This window comes from Branchiostoma lanceolatum, chromosome 5 (assembly GCF_035083965.1).
Source record: "Branchiostoma lanceolatum isolate klBraLanc5 chromosome 5, klBraLanc5.hap2, whole genome shotgun sequence".
Classification (NCBI taxonomy): domain Eukaryota; kingdom Metazoa; phylum Chordata; class Leptocardii; order Amphioxiformes; family Branchiostomatidae; genus Branchiostoma; species Branchiostoma lanceolatum.
This window is the reverse complement of record NC_089726.1, coordinates 11,721,170-11,741,241: the sequence shown is the minus strand read 5'-3', so window position 1 is coordinate 11,741,241 and position 20,072 is coordinate 11,721,170. Positions and strand designations below refer to the sequence as shown.

Here is a 20,072-nt window from a genome sequence, read left to right as displayed (position 1 = left end):
TATAAAACTGTTTGTTTGTTTGTTTGTTTGTTTGTTTTATTTAGATCTCCATGTTACGGTGTAAGAAAAAACAATGTGCATCATCCCGCGCAATGTAAACTTTCACAATTGTGCTACTCACTGTTCACGCAGCACTCAATGACTTCTTCAAATGGTCAGGCAAGCAGTGGCGACATTAGGTATTAAACGGTTCAGTGGCGACACCGTGCACCCCTCTGTTCCCGAGAGTAAACTAAAGTCCTCATTGCTGTAACAGATATGCCAAGGAGATTCAAACAACATCACAATAACGTTGGAAATACTTGTATGCCTGGTTCATTGACAGGAAATGGTAAAATTCTACATGTAAGAGAACAGTATGGAGATACAGACCATATATGCAGCTTATCTACAGGTCCTTGGAAACTTTCGGGGTGCAACTCCCTCCAACTTCGAAAGTTTCCCCGGAAGTCTGAGGTAGATATTCCACTATTATGAAGGGAAATAATTCTATCATAGCACAGTTCAACACGATTAGCATTGGCAAATTTCACATAGATATTATGCGTTATAAGATTTAGTTGATGTGCATTTGTTGTATTTTAGCAATAAGCTTGAATGGAGATTCTGAGCTAGTTAGTCTTTAGTAATATTTCCACCCCGTACGGTAGTGTATTTGTCCAATTTATGGCGGCGGAATATAAAGATGACCTCAGTAAAAACAAACAAATATAGATGGCGCAAAATCATTCCTCAAAATAAAGCTATGGTTATTGTGCCAAGTGTCATCTTTGGTTTTCATTCATATACTAGTTATTCTACTCAGCATAGCTCTAGAATATCTGTTTATCTGATAGTACTATTTTCAAAGGGCTCTACGTTACAAAGGTCACACGGTCGGTGCAAAGGCAGTACTTCCGGTTTTAAGGAAATTCGGCAGAGTTAATTTTCTGGACCGAGTGGACCCGTCCTGACAACAAACGTCGGTATCAATTCACCATGGTGTTTCGTACCTTTCTTAGGATCCCATCCATCTGCAGACGAGCTTTCTCCCTTCATGATCATGACAAGACGAAAAACGTTTTTCTGGCGAGATGTTTAGATCGCGAGCCCCTCCCACACCGAGCCGGCATTTCCTCACAGACGTATGATGTCCAGCCGCTCGCCGCCTATCAGCTGAAAGTCAGACTGCCGCTCAGTGTCCATGTTTCCTACTGTACTATACCCAGTAAAATATAGAAACGCTGTACTTTTTTTTCATACTTTAATCAGTCATAAATTTAATCAGTCATAAATTAACTAATAGATTATAACTTTATATACTTTTCTTTTGTCATTGCAGATTAGAAACATACAGCAACTTGGTCTAGAAAATGATAGGAAGAACAGTATTCAATACAAAATAGACTTTAGAATAGATCGAAATAGAAGCACCAAAAATTTGCATCCCTGCAATATCATATCCCACTGACGCAATCATATAAGTCAATCTTTAGACTGTCTAAACAGCATGTACAGAATACACATAGGAGTAAGTTCTGGGCATAATATTACACAATTATTTCTTTTATACTAAGGAATATATTAATAAGTGATTCACCACATGCAGATTTCAACTATCTTTCTGTTGTCATACGGACTATGAAGAAGAAGAAGATATGCAACTGTAGAATCATGACATCAGTAGTATCAGTCTACCTTTCTTCACTCACTCAGACTTTCAGTCAAATAAATTAACAATATAATTAAACAAATTATTCTGCCTTTTAGTTACAAGTTGATCTTATGGTCCAATTTATTGGTCCTCACAAGGTAACACAAAAATATATATGTGTCACAAATGAAAGAATTACATGAGCTAGTTGGCTTGAATGAAGCTATTTTCAGTACCACTGGTACTTAGTACTCTAGATCTGCTGCTGTCATTGGTGGAGTAAAAAGTAGGATTTTACTGATATGTAAGGTTTTTACATTTACAAAGATAGCTTTACAGAAAGTAGATTGAGTGTGTACTCTTGCAGTAATGTAGCACTTTTGACTATTATATCTCAACATTCAATCATAACAATATTTTAAATAAAACACTCTATGAGAAAAAAAAGCAAATTCCTGCAATATCAATATTTATCAGGCATTCCTGAGGTACACTAAGAAATACTCTCACTGCTACTGAATCCCACATATAATCCATATCACTGATACAAAACCTAAACTCTGAACATTGCATAGGTATCAATTTTACTGTTTTACCTAAGATACTATACAAGTGCCTGTGTATTATAATTACTTTGGTCCAATTTTGGTTTGACAATTTGCTATGATTAGTTTTTTAACAAGGCCCATCAGAGCTGACATTACCGGTTTTCCAGTAATACTACAGTTCTGTCTCCCTGTCCCTTGTGACAACCCTCTTCCTGTGCTGTGCAAGAGGAAACCTTCCTTCTAATAACCACACACTCACAAAAGAAGCAATGTCAGAGTAAACCGACACAGTGTCTCTGTTGTGGATTGTCACGGCAGCCTGAAACACAGGCAGGGTCTGTGGGAATGTGAGAGGCTGCTGACTCACACCTGGTGGTGCTGAGATAGAGGAGGGTGGATCAGACAGCCCCAGAAGTCCTCTCATCACACTGTTGTGTAGAAGGTCAGTCAGACAGCCTGCACAGACCCCGGCTACCACCTGTATGCCTGGAACAAAGGGTTATAAGGGTCACACAACATACAAAATTATGTCAAAATCTGGAAGGTTCAAACTTATATTTCTGATATACTAGTATACTACCCGATAGTGTTGTAATGTACATATGTTGAGTCAGTGTTTAAGAAGACTGAAAAAAAATTAGATCCAGATTATTTTCTGTTTTTTAACATTTTGGGAATTTCAGCTTTCTTTCCAGACTGGAGGTCTGAACAAACATGCATTGTAAATGTAAGACAGATATTAGCACTACAAAGCATTCTTTATTTGTCTAACTTATTAAGATGTACCTGTAAGTCTGATGGCCTGTAGTGCAGTAACCTCCTCCTGTGTCTGTACTTCATCTACAATGATGCAGTCAGGGGAGTGGTTCCTTGCAGCTGTCTGCAGCTGGGACACCTGCTCACACCTGTTGTGCACCTGGAGTCATGAACAAGATCTCCTTTAGCAATGATGACATGCAAAACCATATGTTGTCCTATGAGCAACTCATTGTTAAAGAATAAAACTTTCATCTCTAGATACACACATATGATTGGACACAACCATCACACCACAATACCTGACAGGATTGTTGACCTCACCTGAACCCTCCTGGCACCTCCTATACCTGGATGTGGGATGTCGTCTCCACCAGCAATCTGCAAATACACAAGATAGCTGTCAGGATGATTGGAACATAACCAATCAATGTCTGGGACTAGATATGGTGTGCATCAACAAAATTACATGTTTTCATATTCCCAAGAACATTGCTAGTTTCCATGTTCTGTTGAAAAAAAACGACAATGTGAATTATTTTGTAGTCGTACATCAAACCCATGTCTATGCCAAATTTCAACTGAGCCAGTTAAATAGTTTAAGAAAATAAATCTTACACATTTTGCACAACATTTTCATGTGTACCTCATTCAGTGAGTCCACCACAATGACCCTCCTGTAGCAGACATCGCTCAGTACTCGGGCCCACTCCCTCAGCAGGGTGGTCTTCCCACTGCAGGGCCGTCCAACGATGAGTGTGGATGTGCCTGACGTCACCACGTCCCACAACAGGTCCAGACAGCCAGGCACTGCCTGACCTCTCCGCAGGGTCAGCCCAACCACCTCACCCAAACTATTCTTCAGAGTGCTGCAGAAGGGTTCAATAGATTTGCTATTTGATGACATCTTCTGCTTTAGTTTAAGGTCTATATATGTAACTAGCACAAAAACCTCTGACATGAAAAAAGCATATGTACATGTAGATGTATTTCTATACATGTATACAGAGATAGATAGTTGGAGCAAGTGAAGCCCGCTGCATGGTGCTGAAACCATAGCTGTTGTTGACTTAACAACTTCAAGTGATGGAAGAGAAGGTAATGTCCCCAAATTGGCCAAGCACACCATGGTCAGGTCACCACAACTCTTCTTGATAAGTGTGAAACATCTATATGTCTATGTTATACTCATTTACAATCCACAATTACCAAGTCTAAGACAAGTGCATTAAAAGATACCGGTAGTGAACATAATGGCCTTTAACAGGCGTTTGAATATAAGTTACCTGATCCAGTGGAGTGAGCCCCTGAGTAGAACTCTCCCCTGACCAATGGCAGACCTCTCCAGAGGCAGGGCAAACAGGATGGTTTCTAAGGTTTCTCTGGTCAGAGTCTGCTCACTCAGTCTGATGGCAGCCAGGAGACATGGACTCTCTGGGCTGTAATATCTGGGTGATGCATTTCAGAAAAATCAGCATTCATAGGAAACTCACAAGTGTATAGGCACAATGCATTCTAACACATCAAGAAAAATCAGTGATTTAAAGCCACTCTCAGTTTGTTTTTCAATCAAAATAACACTTAAGCCTAAATATACAATCTGACCTAGCAATAGGAATCCTCCCAATATCCATCTCCACTTCCACCAGGTTGTCCTGGATAGGTCTGAGGTTGTCCTTGAACATGGGCAGCAGTAATGTGAAGTCATCAGGTTGTCCAGGGGGGTTGGCCACTGGTACAATGCCCTCCTTTGGGAAAACAGCAAGCGGCTGCATGTCCTGAATGATAATGATCACAACAATGGCTGTTACACAAAATATATTCACACTACAAGATTCACATGTCAAACTTTCTAACAAGCTGTGATAAATTACTGTAGTTCTAAAGGTAGTTATAGTGACCACTTCAAAAATGGCTGTCATGAAAAGAAATCTTACAATTGTTTGACATTTGTTTGTTTGGTTCAATGTCAGAAAAACTAATATCAACACAAATTATTGGAAATGCATTTACACTGCTTGATATGATTTGAAAACACAAGAATGTACCTGTTGCCCAGAATTTACCCAGACACGTGTCCCATCTTCTCCCACTAGCAGATGCAGGGGTCTTCCCTGTACTGGTACTGATGTGCTCCCGGTCCCAGCTTGTGTTTGGTCCTGTGTGCCTTGGCTCGAGTCTGCAGATCTCTCAGCTGAGCTTGGAAGCAAAGCATTTGTGTCCTCAACTGTGCTGCTTTGACTGACTTGTGCTACAGTTCCAGTCTCCTCTATCTGCACAGGTATAGTATTCAATCTGGATTCTGTACTCAGGTCATGACTGAAGGCACCAACAGGCCTACCATCATGGCCATTTTCAGTACCACTGGTGCTTGGTACACTGCTGTCATTGGTGACAGACATTGGATGCACAGTTGCAGTTGGGACAGCTGTTGAGCTACTACAACTTACTTGGTCCTGTTGATTCAGGTCAGGTGCAGGTAATGTCCTCAAAGTCTGGACTGGTGAAACGGCAATGACAACATTTGTCTCACTTGTAACCAACTCTGAGGGTGTCACAACTGTGCTGACATCCACATCATCATGTTTATCTTCTGTTCTAATGCTGTTTGTCAGCAATGAAGTACCAGTGTCATCTCCATGTTCTCTGATAGGTATATGTTGGTTCTCCTGTTTGTTTTCAATGTCAGAACTACCAGCATTCTTAGATGGTTCATCTGTCTTTTCCACTTCCCCTTTTACAATTATTGCCTCTGTAGACTGGTGCTCTTGCTCATTGTCAGCAGAGTTAGAATCTGGTTCTGTCTCCTGTACCTTCTTCAGACTGATGCCTTCAGAGACATGATCTATCTTGAATATTTGGTCATGCTCAAGGAAACATAAAAGCCCTCCTCTGTCCTTAATACATTCTTGTTTGTCCTCACCAAGCAGATTGATATAACCCTGAAGTGTACAGATGGAAATCTCTCCACATCTCTGAACCAAGTCATAAATAAGTTCCAATGTTTCTCTCTCCACATCGACTGGATCTACCTCTTCATCTGTCTCCTCTTGATTTTCCACTGGATCTATTTGATCCACAGTGTGTTTCACCTCAGAGTCATGTGACTTTGGAGGATTAAACCAATTATGGCAAATGCTTCTTGAGATATCTTGCTCTAACAAATCATTTCTGTCTTCTTGTGCATTGGTAGCAAGCTCATATCCTCCCTGTAGTGCAGCTGTATCTATGTGGGTAATGTGATCTGTTTTTTCCTGTTCCTTTACTGCCTGCAAGGTATCCTTCACACTACACACCATTTCATCCTCATCTAGGCTGAAGGTGTCAGGATGGTCCCGTAAGAATCTTACCAGGCCTTTCTGACTGCTACCTACATGCCGTCTGATGGCCCTTGGGCAAGAACCAAAGCTGGAACTGAGTACTTGGATGGAAACCTGGCCTTTTTCTAGCACCTTGCCTCTGAAGAATGCTACAGCATCTTGGTCAGTGGTAGCAACACCAGACTGGCTCTTCATCAAGCCTACAGCAGGTTTCTCTGTGACGGGCTGTGTATTTCCTTCAACCTGAACTAGAGGAGTCCTCATACGTTTCACACCACCAGAGAACACTGCCCTACTCACTGGACTACATTCTACAAGACTTACTTCCCGCATGGCTCTATCAACATGGAAAAGTGTAGAATACTGCTCCAAGAACGCACAGGGGGTTCCTATCTCCAAGGTGTGCATTCTTGCTTTTTTGGATAGTTCCTTCAAACAACCTTTAACTTCTTCAAATAAAACTTTAGTCTTCTTACTCAGTAGTCGGTGCCAGGTAAGTACTGTGTCTACTTCTTCCTCAAGAACACACTGCTGAAGTACCTCCTTGAGAAGGTGACTACCACATGTGGCTGTTGCTGTTTTAGCATGAATCTGGGCAGGTGCAGCTTTCCCCATGACGTGTTTGACTTTTGACACCACCCAGGGGATCTCACTTTGGTCAGGAGCAGGCACAACATAGGCTACCACACAGTCCCCAACACTGAGACAAGATGTGTTGATTGAATCCTGTACGATGGTGAGGTTGAGGTCAGCTTCTTGACCTTTAGGAAGTTGGAGATGAACCATGTTACTGTCAATCGCTTTAACTTCTCCAATAACACATTTTGCTTCAGATGGTATCAACTGGCCATGGTCAGTGGTGTCACCAGTAGGCTCCATTTCCGTTGATTTAGCAGCTGGAGTAGAAATGTCTTCACTGTACATACTCATGCCAATATCAGCAAAGGTATCTCCTATAATGGTATTTCCTTCTTGTGGAAAGTGTCCTGCTGCATCTCTACTGTCGCTTATCTTGTATGGCCAACGAGTGATTGGCTGTTTTCCCACCAGACTAACATTTCCCTCCTCCACCTGAAACTTCTGTGGTTGGGTTTGCAGGAAGGACAGGAGTCCCTTTTGTGCTCTGAGGTAAATACGTGCATCACGGTTTAAGTACTTCATATCCCAGCTGAGACTGTCCAACTTTAGTGGTGATCTTACATCAAGACAAAAAGCAATGTGTCTTGTGATAGCATCACAGATCTCAGATGGAGATCTTTCAATGGTTGTTGCAGGGAGAAAAGGCATGGGTGTTTGTAGGTTTCCTCTCGTAATTTCAGCATCAGCACTATGAGATCTAGAAGATTTGAAAACTGCTGCTATGTTCTTTGCTGACCACTTCAAGCTACTCCAGCGCTTGCCACGTTCTGTGTCCACCAGTAGAACATCTCCATAGGACAGATGGTCCTGAAGACTGTCACAGTCAACTGCCATCCTCTCTCTGTACAGTGCAATGGGGACATACACTCTACTCCCATCTTCTAATGTTGCTTGGCACGAGTTTCTGGACACAATATTTACCATTGCGAGGGCATTCATGGGTGGGATCTCCTTAACCACACCTAGGAGGTTGATTTGAAATACATCAGGATGTTTCTTCAGGAAAAGTCTCATGCTAGTCTCATCAAATGTGTCCTTTGGGAACATTGCCTGTAAGACATCAACAAGCTGGAGAATAGACAAGTTTTCCTTCACTGCGAGCACATTCTTCACCACAGTAACATACCTGTCAGATGTACATGTACTGTTAGACAATTTTTGTTCCTTTTGATTCTGACCTGCAGTATTTCCCTTAGTACAGATGGTGACTCCACAGTCAGCTGTTTCATTCTTCTCTTTACCATCACTCTGAACTTTTAGGCTCCCCAAGCCCTGATCTAGGTCTTGCTGTTGCTCACTTCCTCCACCATTGATGAATGCATTATTGAGGGGGTCTAACATACTCCTGTTTTGCTTACACTGTGCAAGACTAACTTCAACTTTGAGACGGTCAACATGGAACAGTGTAGGATACTGTTCCAAGAAACCGAAAGGACCTCCTTTCTGTAATGTGTACTTCCTTACTTGCTTGGGTAGCTCCTGCACATAGCCTGGAATGTTTTTACATGAGATTGAAGTCTTGCTACGGAGAAGTTCGTGCCAGGCCAGAAGAGCATCTACGTCATTGTTTTTAGTACATTGCTGCAGAGCTTCCTTCAGATTTGGACAGCTGCATGTGACAACTGCTCTTCCATCTTGGATTTGCTTGGGTGCAGCTTTAGCAATGATATGCTTGACTTGTATCACCTGCCAACAGACTGTGCCTTGGCCAGGGCAAGGAACAACATAAGCTACTACACTGTCTCCAATAGTAAGGGGAAGGGTGCTGTTTGAGTGGTGTGTGAGAAGGTGTAGCTCACATGTAGCTTCCATCCTACTGGGGAGGACTAGGATTGCAGTGTTGTTGCCAACTGTTTTAACTTCTCCAATGACACATTTTGCTTCTGGAAATGCCAAACACTTACTGTTTTCCTTATCAGCCTCTCCTTTCCCTGTCAACAAAGTAACACACCCATCCTGAACCTGAAACATCAGTGGCTGGCTTTGTAAGAACTGCAGCAGTCCTCCCTTTTCCCTGAGGTACATAATTGCATCTGGGTTTAAAAACTTCATCCAAGAGCTGAGAACATCAACCTTCAGTGGTGAAATCACCTCTAATGAAGAGGCAATAAGTTTAACTATAACATCACAGATCTCAGATGGAGATCTTTCAGTTGGTGTTGCAGGAAGAAAAGGCATAGGCATGTCTAATTTCAGTCCATGTTTGACAACATCAATATCGAGAGGTGACTTGAAAACTGCAGCGATGTTGTTTGCTACCCACATCATGCTACAAGCAGGTTGGTCACGTTCTGTGTCCACCAGCAGGATATCTCCTGGTGACAGGTGGTACTTAAGACTGTTACAGTCAAACCCCATCCTCTCTCTGTACAGTGCAAGGAAGACATCGACTTTACTCCCATCCTCCAGGGTTGCACGGCACCTCCTGTCTGCCACCTCTTGCACAGTTACCAAGACATTTGTAGGTGGCGTCACTTCAACCACATCCTTGTTGTTCACATGAAAGACGCCAGGACATTTCTTCAGATAAAGTCTCAGGTCTTTTATCTTGAAATTTTCCTGTGGAAACATAGCTGCCAGTTCTTTGAAAAGCTGAGCAAGAGGCAAACTTTGCTTACCTGATAATATATCTTTGACACACTTGATGTTGATGTATGTTTCAGATTTCTGATTTGGAGCATCTTGTTCTTCACATGGTGAAAATGTAGCCATACCATCGGCATTGGCTATCATTTCAGATGATCTATTGTTATTGAGATACATCACCTTGTTGCCATCCACTTTAAACATCAGTGGATACTCCATGAAGAATTTTTTCAGGTTCTTCTTTCCTACAACATGCACCTGTATGTCCTTATCACAAGAGTGGTAGCAAGAACTAATGGTTTGAGTGGCTGATAGACCTTTCCTGGACAACATTTCTTTAAAGTGTGCCAAAGCCTTTCGTTCAGTCTGGTTTGTCGTGTGTTGTACTCCTTGTTTTTCATTTGCATAGTCAATTACAAGATGTACAATGTCTTTGTGGTCAATGTGGAAAACCTCTGGGTACTGATTCAGGAAGGTTTTCATCTTGGCCTTTTTTGTACCTACAGCTCTTTTTTCCTACACTGGCTGACATGCTCTAATACCTTCTGAACTGGCATGCTTCCTTCTGACTTTAAGAGATCCTTTACAAGCTTAAGTCCTCTTTGCAAAATATCCTCCTTATTCGTCTGACCTGGTGCCTGATCTGATGTTGTTGATGAGGTACATTTGCTATCTTCCCTCTCATTTTCCTGCAGTTGGTACAGCAGGTTGACTGGTACAGGGTCAGGTATCTTCTGGTCACTCTCTTCTTCCACTGCATCAGCTCTGTTCTCCTTCCCAAGCTTGCTCTCCTGCTCCTGGGTTATAGTGGCAGATGTAAGATGCACCACACCACCATCATCAATACTGAACACCTCGGGAAAACCCTTCACAAAATCCATAACAGACGACGGGCTTCCACCAATCACCTTGAGCATAGCCTCCACACACTTATATTGGCCACTGTGCCCACAGATATCCTTGATGTGTAGACTGCCCCTTAGCTCCAATACATCTTTGAAGTGCTGAACACCTTCATTCTTGATGGCACTGACAAGATACACAATGTCATCTTTGTCAATGACAAATACATTTGGATGTTGCTCCAAGGATGTCCTTGCATTATTTCTTCCAAAGAATGACCACCAAGTTTGGGGTTCATTGCTGTGTACATGACTGAGCAGCTCTCCCAGATGTAATGGTCCTTTTCTTTCCAATGCAGCAGAGACAGCATTAATGAACTCCTGTGTTAGCTGGGACACGAGATGGACATCATCATGGGCATCAATGTAGAAATGACTTGGAAATCTCAGGAACAGTGCTCTGGTCTTCTCTGGGCCACCACTTATTGCCTTCCTGACTTCCTCTCTACACTGGCTCAAATGCTCATGTACTGTACCAAGTGATATACTGCTCCCTTTCCTCTCTAAAACCTTCATGAACTGTGCGACTCCCTCTTCAAGAAGTGCTTCCACATTCTGAGCACCATCTGGAACTTCACACTCAACATCACTGTCTTCTTTACTGTTTGAGGAACAAGGTACGGATGATGGGTCAGACACATTATCAATACCCACTTCTGCTGTGTCCCTGTCATTAGCACTGATGGCAGCATCTGAGGTGGGTACAAGTTGGCGCTTACAGTTGTCTTCAGCCTCACTAACATCAGTATTTATTCCTGGTTTGTCTATTGGACAATCTGTCCTTTTCACTTCCTCTTCCACTGTTAGCTGTGTGGATTGCTTCTGTTGCACTCCATCAGCAGAGTTAGGCAGGACATCTGGTTCTGTCTCCTGCACATTATTTGCCTCCTTGAGACTGACTCTTTCAGAAGCATGATCTATATTAAGTATTTGGTCATAGCGATGCTCACTTGTTGTCTCCATGGTTGGTTTTTGCTTACAAACGTCAATCGAGTTTCCTGCAACATTTTGTCTGGAATCTGATTTGTTGCCAATTCCTCCATCCCTACATGGACTGCACAAGTCATTGCTGGAAGTTTTATCGTTGAGATGCACTATCTGGTGGGCATCTATCTTAAACATCTGTGGATGTTCCTTCAAGAATTTAGTTAATCCTTCCTTGGTGCTCCCAACATGCATCCTGATGTCTTCACCACATTGACCAAAGTAAGTGCTGAGTACATGGATGGTTGATGGGCCTTTTTTTGACAAGATTGCCTTGAAGTAATCAATTGTCTTCTCGGTTTTATTTTCTAGTTTTGCTTCTTGCAAGCTATTTGTGACTCCAGAAGGCACACTGGTAGGCTTGGTGCTACATTTTATAGTTGAAATGCTTTTGGTTGCCATCGCTTTGTCTTTACCTTGATCTACCTGTTGCTGTTTTGCTTTGGAACTTACCAGCTGGACATTGCCTTTTTTACTAATACTGAATACCTCTGGATGATTACTCAAGAATTCTTTCACCTCATTCTCTGTGGTACCTATTGCCCATTTAACTTCATTCCTGCACTGGTTGACATGTCCAAACAGCCGTTCGATGGGCAAACTTCCTTTCATTTGTAGGACATCTTTGAAATGTTTCACTCCTTCTTGTAGCAGTTTGTTCTGCTTGGGCTGCTCTGACGTCTTATGTGGAACTTTTAGTTTTACTGCCACTTTTGTAGTATTGCTAGTGGTCTTGCTTTTTCCACCTGAACATGTACTGGCAGATGCGGGTTGTTTGGTCTTCGTATTAATCAAACTCACAGTTCCCCTGTCACCTACTCTGAATGTGTTTGGATATCCTCTCACGAATGTCTCAACAGCAGGTGGACTGCCACCTATAAACCAAAGAATTTCAGTCTTGTGCTTGAAAGCACTGATGTGGCCTGCTAGCTTGTTGACAGGTAACTTTCCTTTTGATTGCAAGACCGACTTAAATTGCTGCGCAGCCTCCTTGTGCACTGTGCTTTCATGAAACACGATATCATCATCATCAATGAGAAAGATGTCAGGATGTTCCAGGATGAATTCAATGACACTTTCCTTGTCTTTCCCAATAAATGATCTCACCTCTGATGGTAACCCATGCACAGATCTGAGCAAAGCTTTCAGTCTCATGGGTCCTTCCCTCTTCAAAACTTCTGCTATAGCTTTGATGCCATCTTCCTCCAGCCTAGCGGTTTGGTCAACATTGTCATCAGCACCAATGACTCTGCTTTTCTTCTTATCTCCCTCAACTTTACCACTTTTCTGTTCCTGTTGCCTTGCTTTGTCATTGCTGTCTGACACTGGCTGAACTTTAGAATGACTTTGCTGTGACTGTGTCTGAGGTGAGGACCTAAATTTCCCTTTAGGTTTCATCTGAGCAGGAAACACTTTACTCCCCTCAACCCAGAACATTGATGGATATTTCAGTAAGAAACTGCTCAGAGCGTCTTCATCATCAAACTCTATGAGTTCATCCTTACTGTCCAAGTTTTCCAAGTAGTCAACTACCCTTTGCAGTTCCAGTGGATATCCCAGCTCTAAAAGTCCTTTCAGAGCTGCTGTTGCTGTTTTCAGATGCTCCATGGTTCTGAAACAAGGCCCAGATGGTACAATTGGCTCCGTATGTCAGACAGTAATCGAATTGTTGTCATAATTGAACACGCCTAAACTAAACAGTAGCGAAACTAAAGCAAAACACTGACATACAGCCATGGTGTATTTACAAGTTAACAACACTAATCATGCATGAAAATTGAATACCGGTAACTTAGTATTTGATACAATGAAAATTTCGCTGAGTCAAGCAGAAACAAATTGTTCTTGGGCCGTTAACTTCAAGGTTAAGACTGGACACCAAATACATGTAAATGCTGTAATAGTACTAGTCAATTCTATTACCAGACGAAAGTATATTGAATTTTGAATTCCTGCAGCAGAAAGATGTGCAATATTTGTTGATGGGCCCAATACACAAGTTCTTTGCTTTCCATATTTTCCAACTGCAATGTTTTCAGAGTATGCTATTAATAATTGAAATAGTTCATAAATGGTTACCAATTTGATTCATAGTTTCTAAAATCTCCTTTTCCAGCATTGCAATGCAAGTGAGACTTGTCTGGTACAGGTAACCTTGCAGAAAAAAATACTGTAAATGCACTTAAGTTCGCGGGGGGGTTATTTCGCAGTAGGGAGAAAATGGCGTGTTCGTGGTGGTCTTAAGTTCGCATTTGAAACAATGGTAGCACTACAGCCATAGGTGGGCAAAAAGTTTCACGTTGGTTTTAAGTTTGCGCTGAAGATTTCACCGCGAAAACCGCAAACAAAAAACCACCGCGAACATTTCTGCATTTACAGTATTTCAAGCCCTGACAATACCGATACAGAGAATAAAAGTATACCTATCCACCGATGAAGTGGATGTAAAAAGATAAATTAGGAATAGAAGCACCATCTAGATAGATAGCGTTATGTCTGCCATGTACAGAAAGGTTGTACCTGAATCTAACCTTGACTTTGGAATCTCACATCTTTGTTACTCACGTTTTATGCAGCGCTTGACTTCTTCAAATGGACACACAGTGCAGCTTCCAGAATTGCTCTATTCATCAAAGATTCATCATCAAGCAGAGTGCACAGGTGGTTTCCCTCTGTTACCAAGGAGAAGGTATGGAAAACAGAATCTATTTAATGCGAAAAAGTTATGGAAATGCCTATAACTTGGCTGTTCCCTGTCAATAGTGCAAAAAATGTCTTATTGACAGGCTACGTAGGTATTCCATTGATTGGATCACGGTAGTCAATAAAGGAATTGTTCAAATGGCTCAACTGGTAAGGACATGCATCATGCATGGTCTTGGGTTATTTAATTAGGGTTACAAGTATGTAACTGTTAATTATTCACATGAACTACCTTGAGGGAGTTGTACTAGTAGTTTTAACGCACCAAACAACATTACCAGAAACAACATTAGAAGCTGTTAACAGTTTCATGTCGGTGTCCTGGATAGGTCGAACTGGAACTCGGCTATATCGCGGCGGTAAGAATCATATCGTACCTGTAGCAAAGTTTACCGGTCTCACGGTGACCACGCGCAGAACAGAGTTTCGCCGGAAGTCTGAAGCGATATCACATTATTGTGATGGGGTACGTTATTTCAAAATGAACTCTATTATATAGTTGTTAATTGCAACGCAGTGAAATTTAGATAAGACAGTTCACTTTTGTTTTGTAGAATGGTTGATGTGATTTGATCTGCTATGTTATCTACTGCACAAATTCCAAATTTATAATTCCATCTCTAAAATAGTGCGCGCAACTATTATTCGGCGGAGAAATATAAAAGATGACCTCAGTAAAGTAGGGAAATGTACACGGTGCTAAATCGATCAATACCATTACACAATAGCACTTTTTAAGCTATTCACAAAATTCTCTAACCTATCTTTGTATAGAGATTACTGATTGTCACCCGAAACAGCTCATTTTGTCATCTTTATGGCGGAACTACTTTTACGGAGATCTACCTTACAAAGGTCACAAGGTCGGTGCAAAGGCAGTACTTCCGGTTTAAATCCGTCAGGGAGGGAGAGTTTGACTTTCGGTACGTCCCGTTAGAAAAACGTCTGCAAAATCGCTGTTTACATACTATTATCGCCAGTGTCAATTCACCATGTTGTTTCGGACCTTTCTTAGGACCCCATCCATCTGCAGGCGAGCTTTTTCCCTTAATGACAAGACGAGAAACGTTTTTCTGACGAGATGTTTAGATCGTGAGCCCCTCCCACACCGAGCCGGCATTTCCTCACAGACGTATGATGTCCAGCCGTTCGCCGCCTATCAGCTGAAAGTCAGACTGCCGCTGAGTGTCCACGTTTCCCCTTTAGACCCACTAGACCATCCAAACGCAGATAAGTTTGTGGTTGACGTGGAGTCTGATGAGGAGGAGGGGCACGGAGTTGATGTGGTTGTTAACAATGATGAGAAAACAGTGGAAGTCGAGAGGTCGGCAGAAGTCAGAGGGAAACCAACATGTCACATTATGACACCTATAAATTATGGTAAGATCTGTTGTGAATTTATCACCTTTCATGATGAATTCTGACTTCAGCGAGTTTTTTCACCATGACAGGAAATTGATTAAAAAATAAACTTGATTTTAATACAAATATGTGGTTTTGTAGATGTTCAGGTGTCCGGTGCTGCAGAGGCCAGAGTGCAGAATATGGAATGTCCCACATGCATTGTGAAAACACAGGAGGGAGACTGTCATCTCAAGAGTATCAAGGTACAAGTATGTCTGTCTCCTTGCCAGTACTGGCTGTATGCCATCATTCATTGATAATGTTAGAGGTCTTAGCATATCTCAGGGATGCGATATTGAAAATGATAATCAAAGATTGTTTTGCTTGTACCTGCAATGAATTGCTTAATGCTAGTTGTTAACTCAAGTCTACATGGTTGACTGCTGAATTTTTCCTGCTTACATATCCAGGGCATGAGTACACAGGTAGAAACAGGAGGTGGGAGTGTGTATGGGCACGGCACCATTCTGGGGAATGTGGACGTCTCAACAAACTCAGAAGGGGTAAGAGTAGGCCCATCAAGGTTTTGTAAACTACTTTGATGATATGTTTAAATGTATATATGTATAGAAGATAGAGACATGGAATGAAAAGGAACAACACTCAATCCCGCTGATAGAAAGAGGCTGTGTGAAATTCAGATTATTTTCGAGAATCTGACATTTCCTTAGCATCCATTCAGATGATTGAAGGGTTGATTATACTGTTTCTTGATGCCCCTTATCCTTTCAAAACCTGCTTACCTTTTGTACCATGTATGTGTTCCTAGGTTTCATCATATCATCCTTACTTATTCTTTTTTTCAGAGCGTAAAACTAGGCAAGCTCCAAGGTCAGACAATGAGTGTTGCAGCACAAGATGGTGAGTGTGTTTATGTTTCTTAACAAGTGGAAAAAAACATGTCAATATTGAGCTTGCTCGTAATACATTATATCTTCAACAATTCAGATATGTGTTAACTGCAGTTGATATATATAGATTTAGTTTACTTGTTACTATTCTAAGGTATCTTAATTACCTTCAAATGGTTTGATGCTTTCCACAATCAGGTACAATAGATATAAAAGACATCTATGCAGAGCTGTCAACAATAACTTCAGACTCAGGGAACATCACTGTTGGAAGTATGCATGGTAAGTAGTAATAGGTAAATGTCAACCAAGAAGTCTTCATTTGGTATTTCTGATGCACTTAATAGGTCATGTCAGATGGAATCTGTCTGTATTTGATACATTGAACATCCATGCAGGTACCGGTGCTGTGGAAACTACAGAAGGAAATATCACAATAGGTGAGTTCAACTTTCCATGCATCAGGTATTAAGACAATCAATCAATCAATCAATCAAACATTCCCAAGCATCATGGTCTGATGCATGGCGGCTACAGAGATGCATAGGTCTTGCCAGGTTGGTCTTCTCTCAGCGTGGACCCTCCAGATCCCCAGCCCTTGGAGTGTATCAAAGATCTGGTCTTCCCATCTTCCTCTTGGGCGTTTCCATGTCAGGTCAGGTTCCGATGTCTTCAGTTTGATGACGCCTTCAGTAGATCATCTGCTTACAACCTTAATGATGTATTATAGACTTTTCAGAATTTTCTGATCAAAGGAATAATGCTATCATGTTGGCTGGCGTTGTAATTCCCATAGATCATTAAGCTTTATCCCTCCCATGTTACAGATACGGTAGACGGAGACCTGTCAGCCATCACACAGAAGGGCAGTGTTACCCTGTATGTCAGCAGACATCAGCTAGTGGATGTCACCTCTGAGGAAGGTGGGGGACTTGGTGTTTATTTCCAGGCAATAGCCATGAGCAACATTATTACATGTAGCAGAAGGTAGTTTTTTTAATGTGTCCATTGTTATTAGAATATGTTATGACATTTTGCTACTGGGTAACACTCTTACATATTGTAGCCTCCCTACAATTTGAGGATGGCAAAAATAAACATTGCAGTAACTTGTGCTCACTACACTATATACTGTGTTAAAGAACATAGAAGGATATAGAACAAAGTCACCTGTTAGTGAATCCAGTGTTTTATTCCAGGAGATATCTGTATCAGTGTGCCCCATGAGCTGGCCACCAGGCTGGAACTCACAGGCAAACAGTTAGAGATTGACCCAGAGCTGAGAGTGGAGAACATCCAGGACTCATGGGATGAGGATCTACAGTGTAAGACACTCAAAGGTACCTGTTATGTCTTCCTCATCTATCTTTCCATGGTGTCTTTTAAGCAAGCATGCTTAGAGATATTCTCCACAAGAAAGTTTAGTGTTTGACCTAAAGATGTTTTACTAATCACTGTGTTGACTGTTACAGGCTTGTTGAACTCTGGAAACTCTGCTGAACTCCGGGCTGTTGCCAAGGCGGGAAAAGTCAGTATAAAGGCACAGAGCTGGCTGGACTCACTCAAACTCAGGAATAAACTAGCTATAAGCTAGTAGCTACTGTTTTCTTTCAATTAGCTCTATGTTTTGAATGTGGAATAGTGAGAATTGAAAGCAAAAGAATTGTGTGGAAAGCAACCCTGTCATTTTGTATACTTGAATGTGATGTGAAAATAAAATCAAGTCAAACAAGCACCGACTTTTTGTACTAAAAACCTGCACCACATCTGAACCACTGGTAGTGATAAGCGTTAGAAACTAAATTGCTCTATGTATGATTCTATCAGCACAATATTGGGTATCACTATGAATGAAAAGGCCCATGCTGTATATCATATGGAGAAGTAAGATCCATGATCAAGTTCTGAATAAAAAGATGATACACTGTAAAGGAACAAGTTACAGACTAGTCCAAACACAAACTGTGCTTATACTTGAGCTGGAAATAAAGACATTTGTGGACTGAACTGTCCCCTATCAGATTTCTGGTCTCTGTTTTTAGTTTGCATGAGATAGAAATGAAGAAAAAAAATTTAAAGTTTATAAGTCTACGAATTATTAAGGATTTTTTTTATTTATGTAACGTTATGTAAAGAAGGGAAACTATGTATATGACCACCTATGCATACAAGGATGATACTGGGGTTATTCATCTACTGAGCCGTTGTATCTCAATATTAGTTCATTGTTCGTTCCCATGTGATTTGAGGTACCTTATGTATGGAAAATACTCATAGAGCGTGTGAACAAGACTTGAGAACCCGCACAGCACAGCAAACCTAGGATACCTATCTGTCCTTGGTGATGAAGACCTTCCATGCAGCAAAGTTAGGACACCCGTGTGTACTGTCCTTGGTGCTAAACACCTTCCGAATAGCAAATGATGAATACTGTACCTTTACTACGAGAGGGAAGTGCTGAAATTCCTTTACATTTGCGGGGACTTAATTGCTCGGTAGGAGGGAAAGCGAGGTGCTCACTGTGTTGAAAATGTACAGAGCCGCGCGAAACAAATCACAGCGCGGGCGCAGAAATAAACGTCGTGCGCGTCACGTGGTTTGGGTTGTACTACTGTCAAACTAAAGCTGACTACTTCGCGTTCTTTATAACATGTATGAAGGACACACGAGAGGTTACACGAGACGTCAAAGGAGGCGTGGTTTACATTCTCCCTTATCGCGATGTCGTTATGAAGATAACCCCGCGATTTCACCTTTAGAGGTGCCTACGGCTGTGTATGCGCATTTGAAGTGTATTTTGTACTGAGGCAGTAAGCTTGAACTTTGTGACATTGTCACATTAAGGGAAAAGATAACGGAGAGACACAAAGTCCGATAGATATTTCAACAGAGATTGCATCTGGTAATAAAGTTTCTTGACAGAGTGCGTTAGTCATGTTGGTTTGTTTAGCATCGCATGATCTCGTCATTTCCCCCTCCCCCTCTCTTCCTTCGCACAGACAAATGGTTGACCTTTAGTTTGCACGTTTCAGCATTGTTGATAGTAGAGCTAAACCTCTGCACGTTAAGGTACCGAAAAATTTTGCGTGTGTGTGTGTGTGCGTGTATATCTCATTATCTGTCTGCATGTGTACGTGTTTGGCTTTCTAGTTGTATGTTCGTGTGCGCGCGCGCGTGCGTGCGTGTGTGTGTGTACGTTTAGACTCAATATCATTGGCAAAAATCATGATGTAAAGGAAGGAATGCTGTGATTCCGCGGTGTCATGATTTTGTGGTGAAAACCGCGAATGTAAAACTAATTTCAAGAATTACAGTATTGTGTTCCACTCAAACGTGTGATCACGTGTAACGTTTGTAACCACAAATAAGACTCTGAGCGGCAGAAAGAAGAAAAGACCCATGAAATCATCTCGCTGTAGTAGATGATATTAGGGGAATGACCTTTCTTAGAAGTCATTGGCTTTCCTTCTAAATACATTACGTCAGGTCTCTTTTTATAGACTACAACACGTCTAACGACCGTTTACACCACTGAGAAAGAGAAATGGCTTCGCAAAGTTAACATCATAACATCTTTTAAAGCTGGTAATTAGCACAACTACACGCTACATTTTGGATGGAGCCTTGAAGAATCTAAAGGTGGACGCACTACATGAAAGCCTGCGTAAACATTAAAGGCATTCGTACTTATCGAACTTTTCCTTTCCACTGATCAACTTCACTTTTCTTTCAAGCGTTACGCCTAA

General features: G+C 41.6%; 2 protein-coding genes across 4 annotated transcripts; one reads left to right on the top strand and one right to left on the bottom strand.

The window, feature by feature from the left end:
• Positions 1-1,760: 1,760 nt before the first annotated feature.
• Positions 1,761-14,530, bottom strand: LOC136435118 (uncharacterized). Of its 3 annotated transcripts, XM_066428346.1 has the most exons (10): positions 14,449-14,530; positions 13,934-14,040; positions 11,492-12,980; positions 4,986-6,191; positions 4,543-4,715; positions 4,224-4,385; positions 3,584-3,806; positions 3,262-3,318; positions 2,968-3,097; positions 1,761-2,667 (listed from the first exon to the last, which is right to left on the bottom strand). In XM_066428346.1, the coding sequence occupies exons 3-10, from the start codon at positions 12,974-12,976 to the stop codon at positions 2,354-2,356; spliced, it is 3,750 nt and encodes a 1,249-aa protein (XP_066284443.1). In that variant the 5' UTR covers positions 12,977-12,980; positions 13,934-14,040; positions 14,449-14,530; the 3' UTR covers positions 1,761-2,353. The 3 variants fall into 3 exon arrangements, with proteins under 3 accessions (XP_066284443.1, XP_066284444.1, XP_066284442.1); XM_066428347.1 differs by lacking the exons at positions 4,986-6,191; positions 11,492-12,980 and having other exon boundaries at positions 14,449-14,529; XM_066428345.1 differs by lacking the exons at positions 11,492-12,980; positions 13,934-14,040; positions 14,449-14,530 and having other exon boundaries at positions 4,986-9,989.
• A 2-nt stretch (positions 14,531-14,532) lies between these two features.
• LOC136435860 (protein FAM185A-like) lies at positions 14,533-18,348 on the top strand. The gene is made up of 10 exons (XM_066429571.1): positions 14,533-14,537; positions 15,153-15,451; positions 15,575-15,678; positions 15,886-15,978; positions 16,282-16,336; positions 16,525-16,608; positions 16,725-16,766; positions 17,154-17,249; positions 17,526-17,666; positions 17,799-18,348. Exons 1-10 carry the CDS (start codon positions 14,533-14,535, stop codon positions 17,918-17,920), a joined length of 1,041 nt encoding a protein of 346 aa, XP_066285668.1. The 3' UTR covers positions 17,921-18,348.
• Positions 18,349-20,072: the final 1,724 nt, after the last annotated feature.